General features: G+C 60.0%; 1 protein-coding gene across 1 annotated transcript; it reads left to right on the top strand.

The window, feature by feature from the left end:
• The first annotated feature begins 299 nt into the window (after nucleotides 1-299).
• On the top strand, nucleotides 300-17,253 carry COL1A1 (collagen type I alpha 1 chain). Its single transcript, XM_071577311.1, has 51 exons — nucleotides 300-510; nucleotides 2,061-2,255; nucleotides 2,433-2,467; nucleotides 2,575-2,610; nucleotides 2,694-2,786; nucleotides 2,872-2,940; nucleotides 3,781-3,825; nucleotides 4,080-4,133; nucleotides 4,350-4,403; nucleotides 4,527-4,580; nucleotides 4,727-4,780; nucleotides 4,879-4,932; nucleotides 5,029-5,073; nucleotides 5,345-5,398; nucleotides 5,509-5,553; nucleotides 5,754-5,807; nucleotides 6,090-6,188; nucleotides 6,276-6,320; nucleotides 6,401-6,499; nucleotides 6,762-6,815; nucleotides 6,907-7,014; nucleotides 7,262-7,315; nucleotides 7,512-7,610; nucleotides 7,807-7,860; nucleotides 7,942-8,040; nucleotides 8,209-8,262; nucleotides 8,762-8,815; nucleotides 8,920-8,973; nucleotides 9,097-9,150; nucleotides 9,398-9,442; nucleotides 9,542-9,640; nucleotides 9,811-9,918; nucleotides 10,400-10,507; nucleotides 10,606-10,659; nucleotides 10,771-10,824; nucleotides 10,925-11,032; nucleotides 11,125-11,178; nucleotides 11,549-11,602; nucleotides 11,798-11,959; nucleotides 12,093-12,200; nucleotides 12,326-12,433; nucleotides 12,635-12,688; nucleotides 12,783-12,890; nucleotides 13,246-13,299; nucleotides 13,418-13,525; nucleotides 13,629-13,682; nucleotides 13,852-13,959; nucleotides 14,054-14,336; nucleotides 14,970-15,160; nucleotides 15,240-15,482; nucleotides 15,559-17,253. The coding sequence occupies exons 1-51, from the start codon at nucleotides 429-431 to the stop codon at nucleotides 15,703-15,705; spliced, it is 4,362 nt and encodes a 1,453-aa protein (XP_071433412.1). The 5' UTR covers nucleotides 300-428; the 3' UTR covers nucleotides 15,706-17,253.
• The last annotated feature ends 579 nt before the right edge of the window (nucleotides 17,254-17,832 follow it).

The following is a 17,832-nucleotide window of genomic DNA, read 5'->3' as shown; positions in this document are numbered from 1 at the left end:
ACCCTCCCCAAAAAATCACAACTCCCCCCAAAAACCCCACCCCAAACCCCCTTGAACCCCCCATCCCACCATCCCATTCCCATCCACCCCACAGCTGCCGCTCCAGCCCCGCTTGGGGACAACACGCGTGTGCACGTCCGTGTGCGTGTGCATGGACAGGCGGGTTGGGAGGGGGTGCAAGGGGTGCCCCCCGACTCGCTGGGTGCCTCTGATTGGCTGAGGGGCCGTCCAAAATTCCCTGGTTGTGATGGGTCCCACCTCTCGCCGCTGCCGCATCGTATATAAGGGGAGGCGAAGAAGTGGGCAAAGGGCAGTAGGAAGTTTCTGCTGGGGTCTGGATTTGGAGCTCCAGGGTTGGATCGGCCCCGTATGACCCCAACCTAAGAACAAAAGAGACCCCAAAGAGTCTACATGTCTAATATTTAGACATGTTCAGCTTTGTGGATTCTCGGTTACTGCTGTTGATAGCAGCGACTGTACTACTCACCCGCGGGCAAGGAGAAGAAGACAGTGAGTAGCCGGCGTTGGGTGATGGTCCTCACCCCGGTGGGATGTGGGATTTGGGGTGGGATGTGGGATTTGGGGTGGGATGGGGTCCGGCAGCATCGGTGACCCTCGGTCTGGCTGCCATGGGGTGGGGAAGGAGGAAATCAGGGCTGGTGTGCAGAGCGGAGAGAGAAACTCAGGGGGAAAGTAGGGAATTAGGAAAAAAATCCCAAAAAAGTGGGTTTGGGGGGATTTGGGGTTGGGGTAAAAGGGGTTAGGGGGGCTGTGGCCGTGTGGAGAGTCGGGGCGCCCTGCCAAGAGCAGAGAGGGAAGGAAGGGTGGAGAGGAGCCGGCGGGGAAGGAGGGAGCCGGGACGGAGGGGAGGAGGAGGAGGAGGCCGGGAAGGGAAAGGAAAGGGGGGAAAGAGCGCTGGAGAGAGGAGAGGGGGGAGAGGAGGGAGAGGGGGGGCCCAGCCGCGGGATCTGCGAAAGCCATCAGGAAAGAATTAGAAAAGTCTCGGATGATTCATAAGCAAAATGTTTCGGCAGCCGAGGGAGCGGGAGCTGCCAGGGACGGGGGACGAGGGCACGGCTGGGGTCACACCCCCACTGCCATGTCCCCCCTGTGCCCCACTGCCACCTGCAGGAGGGGGACACCGGGGTACCCTGGGGCAGCGCCAGGCCTGGGCGCCCATCGCTTTTTGCCCAATTTTGTCATTTTTGGGGAGATTTTTTTGTGTTTTTTTAATACCTTTTTTTTTACTTGTGTATTTTGCATTGACAATATCCATCCTGCATTTCCCATTCTCCATTTCCCATTCCCCATTTCCCAATCCTGCATTTCCCATTCTGCATTTTGCCTTTTTTCCATTCCTATTTTTCCTTTTTTTCCCCCCACAGGAATTTTGCATTTTGCATTTTTTTAAACTATTTTTGCCTTTATCGCCCCTTTGCCTTTTTTTTCTCATTTGCCTTTTTTTCCTGCCCTTCCCGGGTGGGCTTCCACGAGCTGACCCAGCCCCTCGCCCCCTCCCCAGGACCCTTCCCCACCATGGGGCCACCCCCGGGCCCTGGCGCGCCGCCCTGCCCTCCCCTCCCCGCACCAGCCCCCGCCTGCCTCCACTCTCTGGCCTCCCATTCCCCAATCCCATCTGGCCTGATCCAGCCCTATCCCGCAGCCGCCTGGATCTAATTTCAGCCCAGACGCTGGGGCCAACCCGCCCCGTCCCATCCCGGTCCCATCCCCGTCCCATCCCTCCCCATCCCACCCCATCCCTGTCGCCGTCCCCCACGGCCGACGGGGACCCCCCTGCCTTTGGAGGGGGTGTTTGCCTTGGCCCCCTCCACCGAGGGACGTAGTGAGTGGCTGGAGGGATTTTTTGTTTAAATTCCAGCGTATGTGGGAAGAGTTTATTGTGGAGCTTTTTCCTGTGTCACCACGATGGGCTGATGAGAACCAGATGAAGGGAGAAACACTGCAGGAGCAAAGAGGGGGATGAAGGGAGGGGGGAAAGCCAGACAAGATCCATTCCCCACCATCCTGACGCTTCCTCCCGCCCTGCCCCTCTCTCCCAGTCCAAACTGGGAGCTGCGTACAGGATGGACTAACCTACAACGACAAGGATGTGTGGAAACCAGAACCCTGCCAGATCTGCGTCTGCGACAGCGGCAACATCCTCTGCGACGAGGTGATCTGCGAGGACACCTCCGACTGCCCCAACGCCGAGATCCCCTTCGGAGAATGCTGCCCCATCTGTCCCGACACCGACGGTACCGTGGCGTCCCCCCCGGCGCTCTCCCAACCCCCGGGTTATTCATCCTGGGGGTCCCCGGGGATGGGTGGGGTGCAGTGTCCCCTCCCCAGTGTCTGGGCTGTGGAGTGGGTGTGGGATTGATGGGTAGTGGGTGATGTTGGGCTGTTCTGAACCCCACTTTTTCCTCCCACAGCCTCCCCTGTCTATCCAGAAAGCACTGGAGTAGAGGTAAAGGCTCCCCTAAAACCAACCACCCCCCAAACCTCACGACAACCCCACTGCCCTATTTTGGGAGACCCCCTTTTCTAACCAGCTGTTTCATCTCTCCACCACAGGGTCCTAAAGGAGACCCCGGCCCCAAAGGAGACAGGGTGGGTATCACCCCCTCAGGACCCCTCAGCTCCCCTGGGATCCCCGTCCCACTGGGGCTCACCCTCCTCTTCTCTCCCCCCAGGGACCCCCTGGCCTCCCTGGCAGAGATGGCATCCCTGGACAGCCTGGTCTCCCGGGACCCCCAGGCCCTCCAGGCCCCCCAGGCCTCGGCGGAGTGAGTATTGGGGGGGTCCCCAGTGGTGCAGCCCCCCATGGGGTTCCCACACCCCACTCACCCCCCGCTCTCCCTCCTCCTGCAGAACTTCGCTCCCCAAATGTCCTATGGCTATGACGAGAAAGCTGGTGGGATGGCTGTGCCCGGGCCCATGGTGAGCACGGGGGCATGGGGGGCACACATGGGGGGCACACATGGGGGGCACAGGGGGTGGGGGGTGAAGCTGGGTGAGGTGCCAGAAGCACTTCATGTGTTGGTGATGCCACCGAGTGGTAGGAGATGGGAGGGATGGGGAGGGATGCTGGGCATGGAGGGGATGGGAACAGGGATGGGACTTGGGATGGGGACAGGGATGGGGATTGGGATGGTGACAGGGTCAGGGTGGTGATGGAGTGGCAGTGGGGACAGAGATGGGGTGGCAATGGGAAGGGACATGGTGATGGAGTGGCAATGGGGATGGTGATGGGGTAGCAATGGGGAACTGGGAATGGTGGATGATGGGGACAGTGTCAGGGTGGTGATGGGGTGGCAATAGAGGCAGAGATGGGGTGGCAGTGAGGACAGGAAATGGGGGGTTATGGGGACTGGGATGGGGACAGGGACAAGCACAGGGAATGGGTGGGGATAGGGACAGGAATGGGGACAAAGATGAAGTGGCAATGGGAATGGGGACAGGGTCAAGCACAGGGAATGGGTGGAGATGGGAACATGGATGGGCACATGGTGTTGGGGTGGTCATGAGGGCAGTGATGTGGTGGCAGTGGGGACAGGGAATGTGGTGGCAGTGGAGACAGGGAATGGTGGTGATGGGGACAAGGAGAGGGTGGTTTTGGGACAGTGCTGGATGGAGATGTGGAGAGCAGTGTGAGGTGGTGGTGGGATGGCAGTGGGGTTCACTGGAAGCAGCAGTGGGGTGGCATTGGGGACAGGGGAGGGTTGGCAACAGGGACAGGGTGACATGGCACCCACTCATTACTTTTCCCTTCTCCCACAGGGCCCAGCTGGTCCCCGTGGTCTTCCTGGCCCTCCTGGTGCTCCTGTAAGTGTCTCCTCTTCCTCTCCCCTTGATTTTGGAGACAAGCAACCCCCAAGGGCCTTTTGGGTAGTGGGGGGGAGTGTGTGGGAAGGCTTGGGGGTCTCCCACCCTTTCTGACAGCTATGGAAGCACATGGGGACACACGCCCTCGTGTCACCATATAGGGGGACACTTCCTCTGCCACTGGGAGCTTCAGGCCCAAACTTCTCACTTTCTAACCCATTTATTCCTTCTTTTTTCCCCCTTTTTCTCCACAGGGTCCTCAAGGTTTCCAAGGTCCCCCTGGTGAACCTGGAGAGCCTGGTGCTTCTGTGAGTCCTGCTATCTCCAGTTCCAGTTGATGTCCCATGGGGATGGGGACAATGTTGCTGGTTCCCAGCCCTGGCTGTGGCCACACTGACTGTCCCTACTCTGGGATCTGTGGGAATGGGGCTGGCAGAGCCTGGCACTGCCCAGGGTGGGTGGCAGGGTGACAGGGGACAGCTGTCACCCACAGCATCCTCACTCCTGCCCTACATCTCTCCTAGGGTCCCATGGGTCCCCGTGGTCCCGCCGGCCCCCCTGGCAAGAATGGAGATGACGTAAGTGGCCTGTCCATGGGGTTCCCCCTCAGTGTGAGGCCTGGTGGCCCTGACAGCCCCTCCAGGTGAGCAGGAGCTGCCTGGCTTGGGGACATGCCATCAACCTGGTGTCCTTGTCCTTAGGGTGAAGCTGGAAAGCCCGGTCGCCCCGGAGAGCGTGGTCCCCCTGGCCCCCAGGTGAGAGGGTCCCCATGGGACACAGGAGGGGACACCCCACTGTGCTCTGCTGGTGACACCAGCATCTGTCCCTTTGGGGACAGGGGTTATGGGGTGCAGGGACAGCCCTTCCAGCGTCTCCATCACCACCTACCCTTTCCTTCTAGGGTGCTCGTGGTCTCCCAGGAACTGCTGGCCTGCCAGGAATGAAGGGACACAGAGTGAGTCCCCCCTCCCTTGCTCATGAGATTTAGGGGATCCTCAACTTCATGAGGGATCCCATCCTGACCCCCCACCCCTTCTCTCTCCTGCCCCCCAGGGCTTCAGTGGTCTGGATGGTGCCAAGGGTGAGCCTGGACCTGCTGGTCCCAAGGTGAGGAGTGGTGGCAGTGTCACCCCTGTCCTGGTAATGTCATTGCTGTTCCCTCCTCCCTCCAAAGCAGGTTCCTGATGTTGTCCTTCCTCCTAGGGTGAGCCTGGCAGCCCTGGAGAGAATGGTGCTCCTGGGCAGATGGTGAGTGCTGGACCCCTGAGGGGCATGGGGGGGATTTCTGGGCAAGAGGGGATGGGGATGAGAGGTAAGACCTTATGGGGAACCAGCTCATCCTTATGAATGCTTCCCCAGGGATCCATCAAGGTGGAGGAGGGTTTAGCTCCTTGGAAATGTCACTGTGGGCAGAAGCAGGGAGAGGGTGGGGCCACAGGGATTGGAGAAGGCTCAGAAAGAGCAAAGTGCCCATCCAGGTGACCCAAACATGTCCTAAAAGTGTCCTGTCCCTCCTCAGGGTCCTCGTGGTCTTCCCGGTGAGAGAGGCCGTCCCGGTCCATCTGGTCCTGCTGTGAGTATCTGGTCTGGGTAGGGTTGAGACCCCCTGCCTGGGGTATGGGGGGCCTGAGGGCCACCTGTCCCACCTCTGGGCATCACTCATGGATATCTCCCCTCCTGCAGGGTGCTCGTGGCAATGATGGTGCTCCTGGTGCTGCCGGTCCCCCTGTAAGTAACCCCCAAACCCATCCACCCTCCTCCAGGAGCTGGCATCACCTCCAGCTTCTCCAGAGGGACATCCCATCCCAGCTTCCCCATGGATGCAAAATCCTGGGTGGTGGCCAGAGCTCTGCTGCCTGGAAATCCCACCAGTGCCAGGTGTGGGAGATGGGATCCCTCCTCTGACATGTTCCCTCTCTCCCATTTAGGGTCCAACTGGTCCTGCTGGTCCCCCTGGCTTCCCTGGTGCTGCTGGTGCTAAGGTAGGACCTGCCTGACCGTCTCCTGGGCTGGGATGAACTGGTGGGAACTGGAAGAGTGGGATGGGGAGGAGGACTGAGTGTGGAATGGGTTCTCAAGCCCAAAGTGCCATGGGCTGGCCACTGCTGGGGACAGACAGGGACGTCCCCCAGCAAGTCCCATGGACATCTCTCCTGGCTTTGCCTCCATAGGGAAGGAGCTGCAGATGGAGGGGAAATCAGCCATATTGGGAATCATGGCTGCCCAAATGCTCATGGCTCTTCTTCCCTCCTCTTCCTCCCCAGGGTGAAACCGGTCCCCAGGGTGCTCGTGGCAGTGAAGGTCCCCAAGGTGTCCGTGGTGAACCTGGTCCCCCTGGCCCTGCTGGCGCTGCTGGTCCTGCTGTAAGTGACATCTGATGGCTTCTTGTCCTTTGGCCTCACCTCCTGCCAGCCCTGCCATAAACCTCCTCTTCTTCTTTCTCTCCACAGGGCAATCCTGGTGCTGATGGTCAACCTGGTGCCAAGGGCGCAACTGTGAGTGTCCCTTGCTTCCCCTTCCAGCTCCAGGATGAAGGGCTGTGCTGCTTCCTCACACCCTCCTCTGCCTCTTCCAGGGTGCTCCTGGCATTGCTGGTGCTCCCGGCTTCCCTGGTGCCCGTGGTCCCTCTGGACCCCAAGGTCCCAGCGGTGCCCCCGGTCCCAAGGGTAACACTGTGAGTATGCCTGGACACCTCCATCTTCTTCTTCTTCATGGGGTTGGATCCCTTCCTCTGCTCCAGCAAGCTGAAGTCCTACCTGGAGGTGACTCCTCCAGTGTCCTCTGGTCCCTCCAGCCCTGCCAGGGCAGGGTGGTGCTGGGGTTAGACAGATGTTGAGCACCCTCCTCCCTCGGAGGGATCATCAGGATGTGGCTCAGGACTCCCTCTGCTCCTCAATCTGGTTTTAAATGGCTGTTTTCTCTCCATCCACTTCCAGGGTGAGCCCGGTGCTCCAGGCAACAAGGGTGACACTGGTGCCAAAGGCGAACCTGTAAGTGACCCCTCAATGTCCCATCGGGGTCTCAGCCCCTCCTGGTTGCATCATGTCCTGTGGATGCTCAACCCTTCACCTCCATCTCCAGGGTCCTGCTGGTGTCCAAGGTCCCCCCGGCCCTGCTGGTGAGGAAGGCAAGAGAGGAGCCCGTGGTGAGCCCGGCCCTGCTGGGCTTCCCGGCCCTGCTGGCGAACGTGTGAGTAGCAGCACCCCTGTCCCCATCCCTGCCATGTCCCTGTCCCTATTCCCGTCCTCCTTCAACCAGCTGAACTTTGTGCATGCTCAAGGACACTGTGGTGACACCCCCAGCCCCTCCTCAGCAGGGACACCAGATTGCTCCCACTGGTGGCCATGTCCCACACTGGCACATCCCTCTCCTGCACCCCCAAGCCCCCTGAGGTCACGTCGTGTCCCCACACTGACCCCTGTCGTGTCCCTCGCAGGGTGCTCCCGGCAGCCGCGGTTTCCCTGGCGCTGATGGCATCGCCGGTCCCAAGGTGGGTGCCCGTGTCTGTTTGGGTGAGGATGTTGTGTCAGTGCGGCTGTGGGGACACTGAGCATTGCCACCTGTCCCCACGCAGTGGCCAGACCAGCTCTGTGCCGCTGCCACCTCCGGTGACACGGCCGCTGTCCTGTCGCCGGGTGCTGACCTGCGGTTGGGGTAACCCCTGTCCCCTCTGCCACCCTTCCCAGGGTCCCCCCGGCGAGCGCGGCTCCCCCGGCCCCGTTGGCCCCAAAGGATCTCCTGGTGAAGCTGGACGCCCCGGGGAACCCGGACTCCCCGGTGCCAAGGTGAGCGTGGCAGGGTGGTGGGCACGGCGACACGGTGGCACCGGCAGCAACGAGCCACGTCAGCACGGCCAGCGGGATGGGCACCGGCTGACCCGATCTCCGTGCCGATGGAGAAGCCGCTTTCCAGGATGCTCCCGTTCTCTGGAGCGTCTCCTGGGATACCTGAGCTCCTGACCCACTTCCCATTCCCTCGCAGGGTCTGACTGGAAGTCCCGGAAGCCCCGGTCCCGACGGCAAGACTGGCCCCCCTGTAAGTTGTCCCTGCTGATGTCCCTTCTTCCCTTGGCTCACCACGGGCTCAGCTAATGGGGTGCTGACTCCCCCCTAACAGGGTCCCGCTGGTCAAGATGGTCGCCCCGGCCCCCCCGGCCCCCCCGGAGCCAGAGGTCAAGCCGGTGTGATGGGATTCCCTGGTCCCAAAGGTGCTGCGGTGAGTGAGACCCTCCCCGGGGTGATGCTGCATCCTGGTCCATGAGGGATCCCACACGCTGGCCACTTCCACCACCCTGGATGGTGGCTGTGGGTGGGCAGGTGGCTCAGGGGACCTGTCCCCCACCTCCCCGGTGTCGTCACGGGTCTCATCCTGCTCTCTTTTTAGGGTGAACCCGGCAAACCTGGCGAGAGAGGAGCTCCCGGTCCCCCTGGTGCCGTGGTGAGTATTTGCTGGAGCACAGACAGTCCAGTGAGGGGTGAAAGGGAGGGTCACCCCAGTGGGGGGTGACAGGGAGGGTCACACCTGTGTGAGGTGGCAGGGAGCATCACCCCTGCACGGTGTGGGAGGGAGTGACATGACAGAGAGGGTCACCCTGGTGTGAGGTGGCAGGGAGAGCCACCGTGGTGGGGAGTTGGCAGGGAGGGCCACCCTGGCACGGGGTGGCAGGGCTGGGGTGTGAGATGGCTGAGTAGTGCCAGGAAAAGCTTCAGGGACAAGGATGGCAGCGGGATGAGGTGTTTGGGACTCCATCCCGGTGGCTACCGGCAGTTTTGGAGTGGGGACAGCAGGGAGGTGACGTGGCCATGGTGTCTCCCGTCCCTCGAAGGACGCCGTGTGGCCACACCCTGTTTTTGGGAGCGGGGCGGGGGACACGGAGTCCTGCGGGGGCTGCAGGTCGGGGCTGTGCCCTGAGCACCCTCCTCTCCCTCTTCCACAGGGTGCTGCTGGCAAAGACGGTGAAACTGGTGCCCAAGGTCCTCCCGGCCCCACTGTGAGTATCACTGAGCCTGTGGCCACCCACGGCCATGCTCGGCCACCAGAGAAGGGGTTCAGAAGCTGAGAGCCCCTTCTCCATGCTTGTCCTGTCTCCCCCAGGGTCCCGCTGGAGAAAGAGGTGAACAAGGTCCCGCTGGTGCTCCTGGTTTCCAGGTGAGGGGTGTTTCCTTCTGTGGTGGGGGGACAAACCACTCAGGGTGGGGGTGACATTATCCTTTCCCTCATCCCCTTTGGTTGCCTCTCTGGTGGCTCATGGCTCCTCTTCTTCCTCCCCAGGGTCTGCCCGGCCCCGCTGGTCCCCCCGGAGAGGCTGGCAAGCCTGGTGAGCAGGTGAGTGTGGGCAATTGGGGACCTTCCTTGTCCCTTGCCATGTCCCCTCTGCCATCCGTGGCTGGGGGTGTTGATGGGGTCCCCCAGTGCATCCCCAGGCGATGAGCTCCATGTAGTGGGGGAGCAATGAGGACCCCAGCCGTGTCCCAGGAACTGATAGACCCCTGGTGGCACCCTGGGGACCCCTCTGCCCGTCGCCAGTGCCACCCCTTCCCCCCTAACTCCACCCCCTTTCCCTCCTGCACAGGGTGTTCCCGGAGATGCTGGTGCTCCCGGTCCCGCCGGTGCCAGGGTAAGTTGAACCCCACTGGCTCCCCTTTGGCTCTTGGCACCCCAAAGTGCCCAACACCCCCCTGATGGCCTCGGGCCCTCTCCTGCCTCCCTCCTCCAGGGTGAGAGAGGTTTCCCCGGCGAACGTGGTGTCCAAGGTCCCCCCGGTCCCCAAGGTCCTCGTGGTGCTAATGGTGCTCCCGGTAACGATGGTGCTAAGGTAGGTGCCCTGCTGGGAATGTCGGGGTGATGGGTGACTGTCCCCAGCTTTTGGGGTGCAGGTGTAAAGAGTGGTGCATTTGGCTTCACTCTCTTTGGCTGGGGCTGAAGTTGGAGGGATTTGCTGTGTTGGGATCTTGCTAATCCCTGTTTTCTGCCTCTCTTTCCCAGGGTGATGCTGGTGCTCCCGGAGCCCCCGGGAACCAAGGGCCCCCCGGTCTGCAGGGTATGCCCGGAGAGCGTGGTGCTGCCGGCCTGCCAGGCGCCAAGGGTGACAGAGTATGTGTCCCCCAAAACCCTCATGTCCCCATTGCTCCTCCTTGTGCCTCTCTCATTCTCTTGGGGCTGGATATGATCCCAAAACCCCAATGTTCCCATTGTTCCTCTGCTCTCCACCTCTGTGCCCCACCCCATCATCTCCTTGGGGCTTGATATGCCCCCAAAACTTTGATGCCCCCCTTCGTCACCTGTTCTCCACCATCCCTGTGCCCTCTCATAGACCCATCGGGGCTGAATGTGCCCCCAAGCCAAGGCTAGTGGGCAGCAATGTCCTGTGTCACCTCTGTCCCCATCCAAGTATGGCCCTTGGGGACAATCCCTCACTGAAAGCCCAGCTCTTGTGAGGAGGAGGATGGTCCCAGCCTCTCCCAGGGAGGATGAAGAACCAGGGATACCTCAATGCACCCAGGGGAGAGGGAAGCAGGGGTGAACCCCTGGAAGGCACCTCCCCTCATAACCCACCATTGTCTTCCTCCCCCAGGGTGACCCTGGTCCCAAAGGTGCTGACGGTGCTCCTGGCAAGGATGGTCTCCGAGGTCTGACTGGTCCCATCGGCCCCCCTGGCCCCGCTGGTGCTCCCGGTGACAAGGTAGGGACATCCCCCGGGGACAGATGTGTCCAAGCACCCTCTGCCACCTCCTTGTCACAGCCCTCACCTTTTGTTTTGGTTTTCCTCCCCTTTTCTAGGGAGAAGCTGGTCCCCCCGGTCCTGCTGGTCCCACTGGTGCCCGTGGTGCTCCCGTAAGTGTCCCCCCACCCTGGGTGATGGCCCTGTTGTGAGTGGCCACTCCTTGGTGGCCATGGGTGGCCGTCCCCTGCTTGTCTCACGCTGTTGCCTCCCGTCTCTCCCAGGGTGACCGCGGTGAGCCCGGCCCTCCCGGTCCTGCTGGATTTGCTGGCCCCCCTGTAAGTGCAACAGTCTCGCTCCCCCCTGCCTGGGGGCCTGATCCTGCCCCTCCGTGGGGTTGCTGAGCCCCCCAAATTCACCCCTCTCCCTCTCCCACAGGGTGCCGACGGCCAGCCTGGTGCTAAAGGTGAAACTGGGGATGCTGGAGCCAAGGGTGATGCCGGTCCCCCCGGCCCTGCTGGCCCCACTGGTGCTCCTGGACCTGCTGTAAGTTGCCCCCCACTACCCCACAGCCCCTCGGGGTTCAGCCCCATGCCACAGCTCACCCCTCTCCTCCTCCTCCTCTTCCTCCTCCACAGGGTGCTGTTGGTGCTCCTGGTCCCAAAGGTGCTCGTGGAAGTGCTGGACCTCCTGTAAGTACCAGCCTTGTGGGGATGGGGGATTTGGGGACCCCCTCTTGGATTTAACACTCCCAGTATGTTTTAACTCCCCACTGTGTCTCATTCTGCTGCCCCAACACTGTGGGGCACCTCCAGCCCTGGACCTCCAAAACTGTCTGGGGGATGGAATCAATCTGCTGTGGCTTCATCCCAGGAGGGGATAGAACAGAGGGGGAAAGTGGGGTGTTGCTTTTATACCTACAAAATCAGCCCCCCAGAAGGATGTTTCCCTGCTGGCCACCAGCCCTGGGGTTCCCTGTGGTGGCTTCCAGCCAGGGGATGGTTCCCTGGACCTGTGACACCTGGACCTGACCCCACTGACTCCAGCTTTTCTCCCTTTCAGGGTGCTACTGGTTTCCCTGGTGCTGCTGGACGTGTTGGACCCCCTGGCCCCTCTGTGAGTACCCCGGGGGGTGAGAGGTGGGGGGCTGGTGATGGGGAACACGGGATGGGAGGTGCTGGGCACCCATCCAGGCTGCTCCACGTGGCTGCCCTGTCCCAGTTGGCACTGGGATGCTCCTGGCTGCCCTTCAGCTGGCAGCTGGGGGGAGCCCGGCCCGCTGCCTGATGGCATCGCCTCCACCCCGCCCAGGGCAACATCGGCCTGCCCGGCCCTCCCGGCCCCAGCGGGAAGGAAGGTGGCAAAGGACCCCGTGGTGAGACTGGCCCCGCTGGCCGTCCTGGTGAGCCGGGACCTGCCGGACCCCCCGGACCCCCTGGCGAGAAGGGCTCTCCTGGCGCTGATGGCCCCATTGTAAGTCAACCCCGTGGCCAGACTCCCTGTGTGGAGCCAGGGGTGCTGGTCATCCCCCCGAGCTGTCCCCTCTGTAGGGAGGGTGACTCCCAACAATGCCACCACCCTGATGAGGTGCTGTTTGTCCCCGCAGGGCGCTCCTGGCACACCCGGACCCCAAGGTATCGCTGGCCAGCGTGGTGTTGTTGGTCTCCCCGGACAGAGAGGAGAGAGAGGCTTCCCTGGGCTGCCCGGCCCCTCTGTGAGTACTGGGGGGCTCCCCAGGAACAGACAACACTGGGATGTCCCTGGGGTGCAGCTCACTCTGTGCCCAGGGACTGGGATGTTTGGCAGTGTCTGACACCCCCTGCTCTCTCCCCTCCACAGGGTGAACCCGGCAAACAAGGTCCCTCTGGTTCCCCCGGTGAGCGCGGCCCTCCCGGCCCCATGGGCCCCCCTGGCCTGGCTGGACCCCCTGGAGAAGCTGGACGTGAGGTGAGTGGCCATGGGCAACCATTGGTGTTGGGGGGCACGGACACCTGTGTGTTGGTGTTGGGTTTGTTGTGCTGAGGACTTGCCAGCTCATGGCACTGATGGCTGTTGCTGTGGTCGGTGCACGGAGGAGCCCGTGGTGGGCTGAGCAGAGACCCCTCATTACCCCCACCATCCCTAACGAGGGTCTTTCCTCCTCTGTAGGGTGCTCCTGGTGCTGAAGGTGCCCCTGGTCGCGATGGTGCTGCTGGTCCCAAGGTGAGTGGGTTGTGAGGGGGGCACAGGAGGGGGTGATGAGGTTGTGTTGGCCCACACTGACCTTTCCTATTCCTTTTCTTCCTCCTTCTCACAGGGTGATCGTGGTGAGACTGGCCCTGCCGGCCCCCCTGGTGCTCCCGGTGCCCCCGGTGCCCCTGGCCCTGTTGGTCCTGCTGGCAAGAACGGAGATCGTGGTGAGACTGTAAGTGATGGTCTGCCCAGAGCCCCCCTTGAACCCCTACCCTGCCCAGGGGCAGCCCAAGATGGACCCTCTGCTGGGGCTTTGAACTGAGACTCAGCTCCTGCCACTGGAAGGGGCTTCCCCAGAATGCCAGAAATCCCACCACCCCTCTCAGAGTGAAGTCAGAGGTCTCATCACCCTGCAAAGGGTGATGCCAGGGATCCCACCACCCTGCAAGGGGTGATGCCAAAGGTCCCATCACTCTGCTCAGGATGAAGTCAGGGGTCCCACCACTCCATCAGGGTGATGTTGCCCCAAGCCAGCCAGAGCAGAAGATGGAAAATGTTCTAACCTGTCCTCTTTTCTCCTGTTCCAGGGTCCCCAAGGTCCTGCTGGCCCCCCTGGTCCTGCTGGTGCTCGTGGTCCTGCTGTAAGTTGATGTTCTCCTCCATTCCTCTTGGTGCTTCTGCATTCCCACGGGTGTAGATGCAGTGGCTGGCCTGGACCTCACTCAACACATCTTCTTCCTCCTCCTTCTCTTCCTCCAGGGTCCACAAGGTCCCCGTGGTGACAAAGGTGAAGCCGGCGAACAGGGTGACAGAGGCATGAAGGGTCACAGAGGCTTCTCTGGTCTCCAGGGCCCACCTGGTCCTCCTGTAAGTCTTTGTGGGGTGACAGTGGCCCAGGTGCTGCCTCAGGTCCTGGAGGCAACACAAGATGCTGATGGCACCTCTTCTTCTTTTTCCTTGCTTGGCACAGGGCTCTCCTGGTGAACAAGGTCCTTCTGGTGCTTCTGGTCCTGCTGGTCCACGAGTAAGTCCCTGGATGAGCCATGATATACAGCTCTGGCTGCAGCATTCCTGGGGAGGGAATTGGGAGTCCCCACTGCTGTCGGGTTTCTCATGGGGATGTGTGTTGGGACATGAGGGGACAGCTCTGCCCAGGCAGGATGGCCACGCTCACCCTTTCTCCTGTCCCACAGGGTCCTCCTGGCTCCGCTGGTGCTGCTGGTAAAGATGGTCTCAACGGGCTGCCCGGCCCCATCGGTCCCCCTGGCCCCCGTGGTCGCACCGGCGATGTCGGCCCTGTTGTACGTACCAGCCCCTCTGCCGCTGCCCGCCCAGCGCTGCCTGCCTTCATCGTCTGCTCACCACCCTCCTCTTCCTCCTCCTCTTCTCCCACAGGGTCCTCCTGGCCCACCTGGCCCCCCTGGTCCTCCCGGCCCCCCCAGCGGTGGATTCGACTTCAGCTTCCTGCCCCAGCCACCCCAGGAGAAGGCCCATGATGGTGGGCGCTACTACAGAGCTGACGATGCCAACGTGATGCGTGACCGGGATCTGGAGGTCGACACCACCCTCAAGAGCCTGAGCCAACAGATTGAGAACATCCGCAGCCCCGAGGGCACCCGCAAGAACCCTGCCCGGACCTGCCGCGACCTGAAGATGTGCCACGGCGACTGGAAGAGCGGTCAGTGTCCCACCAGTCCCCACGGCCCTCAGTGCTCTCACCTCCATCCCGCTGTTCCCTCCACCTGCTCCTCACCTCCATCTTCTTCCATCCCCGTGGGGGATTCTCATCTTAATTCCTCCACCCTGTCTCTCATGGCTGTTCTCACCTCCATCCTCCATCCCTCAGTCTCCTGTTTGGTTCTCACCTCCTCCCTCTCCTCCTCGTGGCTGTCACACAACTCCACACTCCACCCCTCACCTCCCTCCTTCATCCCTCCATTCTCAGTCTCTCATATCCTTCGACTTTTCATCTCACATCCCTCACCTATTCCTCCATCCTCTGTTCCTCCCATGTGCTCCTCACCTCCATCCTCCATGGCTGTTCCTCACCTCCATACTCCATGGCTGTTCCTCATCTCCATTCTCCACAGCTCTTTCTCACCTCCATCCTTCATCTCTCCTGGCTGGTCCTCACCTGTTCCCTCTTGGCTGCTCCTCACTTCCATCCCTCCTGGCTTGGCTGCTTCTCACTTGCTCCCTCCTGGTTGCTCCTCACCTTTTTCCCCCCTGGCTGCAACTCCCTTGTATTCTCCACCCATCCCAACCACCTGCCCCCTCCCTGCTCCCTGACCCCCCTCCCTTTATCCCACAGGCGAATATTGGATCGACCCCAACCAAGGCTGCAACCTGGACGCCATCAAGGTCTACTGCAACATGGAGACTGGTGAGACATGTGTCTACCCGACCCACGCCACCATCGCCCAGAAGAACTGGTACCTCAGCAAGAACCCCAAGGAGAAGAAGCACGTCTGGTTTGGCGAGACAATGAGCGACGGCTTCCAGGTGGGCAGGGGGGCGCTGAGGTGAGGGGATAACCAGGATGGGGAACCTCCAACGGTGACTGACGCCTCTTCTCCCACAGTTTGAGTACGGCGGAGAGGGCTCCAACCCCGCCGATGTCGCCATCCAACTGACCTTCCTGCGCCTCATGTCCACCGAGGCCTCCCAAAACATCACCTACCACTGCAAGAACAGCGTCGCCTACATGGACCAGAACACCGGCAACCTGAAGAAGGCTCTTCTCCTCCAAGGCGCCAACGAGATCGAGATCAGGGCTGAAGGCAACAGCCGCTTCACCTACGGCGTCACCGAGGACGGCTGCACGGTGAGTGCTCCTGGGGGGTGCTGGTGGGGTGGTGGGACGTGTTTTGGGGACGGGGATGACCGTGGTGTCCCCACAGAGTCACACCGGTGCATGGGGCAAGACAGTCATCGAGTACAAGACGACGAAGACCTCTCGTCTTCCCATCATTGATTTGGCTCCTATGGACATTGGTGCTCCAGACCAGGAATTCGGCGCTGACATCGGCCCCGTCTGCTTCTTGTAAACCGGACACCCCACACGTGACAGGAGAGAGTAATAATAATGATAATAATAATAAAAAAAAAAACAGCCAAAAAAAAAAAAGGAGAAAATTTCACATGGACTTGAATTTGTGTCGGTTTCTATCCAGCGTCTCTAAAAAAAAAACTCTAGTTGCGTTGCCGTAAGAGAAAAACCTAAAAAAAAACCCTCCCAAAAAAAAGCATTAAACCTAAAAAACAAAAAAATAAAAATAAAAATAAATGACTTTTTCAAACAAAATCACCAGGAAGTGGGTTCGCTTGCTTGCCCCCCCTCATTCCTCAGCCCTGGAGATGGAGCAGCTCAACTCACCGAAGGCTCCGCGAGGCCCCGCTGGGACCAGCTGAGCCCCCCAGGCCCCCCTTCCCCACCAGCCCCTTCGCTTTTTGCATCTCATTAGAATATTAATTTTTGCTGTGAGGAAGATGTTTAACTCTTGGTTATAATTTGCTTTTTTCTCCTTGTTTTCCCTCTCTCTCCCCTCTCCTGTTTGTTTTTTTTATTTGGATAATGATAATTCTGAGTTCTTGCGATTTCTTTTCGGTTTGGTTATTTTTATTATGATTCTTTTTTTTTTTTAATTTTATTTTTTATCCAGGCAGCACAACCAATTCATTCCCAAGCACACGAGGGGAGCCCCTGGCGCTGAGCAGACCTGACCCTCCACTGCATCCCCCCTTTCTGGATGGCTACCTCACCACTTTCGGGGTGTTTGATTGTCTTTTTATTTTTAATTTTGGGATTCTTTTTGTTTTTTAGCTTCGTTTGGAGTTTTTCAGCCGTGCCGGGACTTTCCTGCCAGGTTCAGAGCAAAGGTGCTAATTTTTCCCCATTATCCCCCCCTTTTCTCTTTTGTTGCTCTGTTGATCTTTTATTTTGATTTTCCTTTGGAGGTTTCTTTTCCTCAGGATTCTTATCCTGTTTTTTTTAATTATTTTTACATATCCTCCTTAATGTTGGTCCCGGAACACCCAAACCCGGGACCTCCTGGTGCTACAACCTCCAAAGACGCATCTCTGCTCAATCTATTTTAATTTCCCTCTATTATCTGGTTTATTTCCCCCTTTCTTTGCTGCTCAGCTCCATTTGGGAATTTCCTAAAGGTGCTTTTCACCCTCCTTTCCATCATCCCACAAGCAAATCCCGGAGCAAACACAAAGCAGAGCCAAAAAATTAAAAGGGAAAAAGGAATAAATGAATTTTCCAGGTTAAGCAGGTGGACCTTCCGCTCCGCTGTCAACTTCCAGCAGCTTTTCCTCCATCCATTCATCCATCCATTCATCCATCCATCTATCCATCCATCCATCCATCCCTCTCCATCCATCCCTCCATCCCCTCATCCTCCCCGGGCACAGAGGGGCACGAACCCACTCCCTCTTGCCGGGCCCATCTCCTGGCGGATACTCCGGGTTTTCCTGGAGTTTGTACCTAGTCTGTATAATGTATAATAATAATTTTAAGTGGTTTGGGGGTTTTCTTTTTTTTTTTAAATGATTTTTTTTTGACTGCTGAAATAAAGCATGTGAAATGATCCAACAAACCTTGGGCTGCTCTTCGCCGACGCCTCTCGCTCTCGGGGGGCTTCTTGGGGGGAAGATCCTGGGTGGGTGGTGGGGTGGCCTTGGGAGCTCCTTGTCCCTGATCCTGCTCTCATCCTGCTTGATCCCGCTCTGCTCCCGCTGAGCTTCTGAGCTCTGCTCCTGCCCATCCTCCTTTCCAGCCCCCCAGCCCTCCTCCTCCTCCTCCTTCTCCAGCCCCCGGGATGAGGGGGGAGAGGAAGGAAGGGGGGAACCCACCCCCCAGTAGGAGGGTTGGTCTGGGTTTGGGTGGGCAGAGCTGTTGGGCGCCCACAGTGGAGGGAATTTGGAGGGATCTGTGCCCTCTCCCCAAGTGGGGGGAGAAATAGGGAGGGGGGGACCAAGGAGAGAAAGGGTTGGGGGTCAGCTGGTGTCAGGGTGGGGGGTACTGGGGGGATCTCGGCTCAGGGTGACCCCTTCACTGGGTGCCCCCCATGTGCCAGCCCCATCCACACCCCCCATATCCACTCACTCATGTCAAGGCACCACCAGCAGCCCCCACTTGTGCCAAGGAGGGGTTGTACCCACCTGGT

This window comes from Pithys albifrons, chromosome 25 (genome assembly GCF_047495875.1).
Source record: "Pithys albifrons albifrons isolate INPA30051 chromosome 25, PitAlb_v1, whole genome shotgun sequence".
Classification (NCBI taxonomy): Eukaryota; Metazoa; Chordata; class Aves; order Passeriformes; family Thamnophilidae; genus Pithys; species Pithys albifrons.
This window is presented reverse-complemented; position numbering and strand designations above follow the sequence as displayed.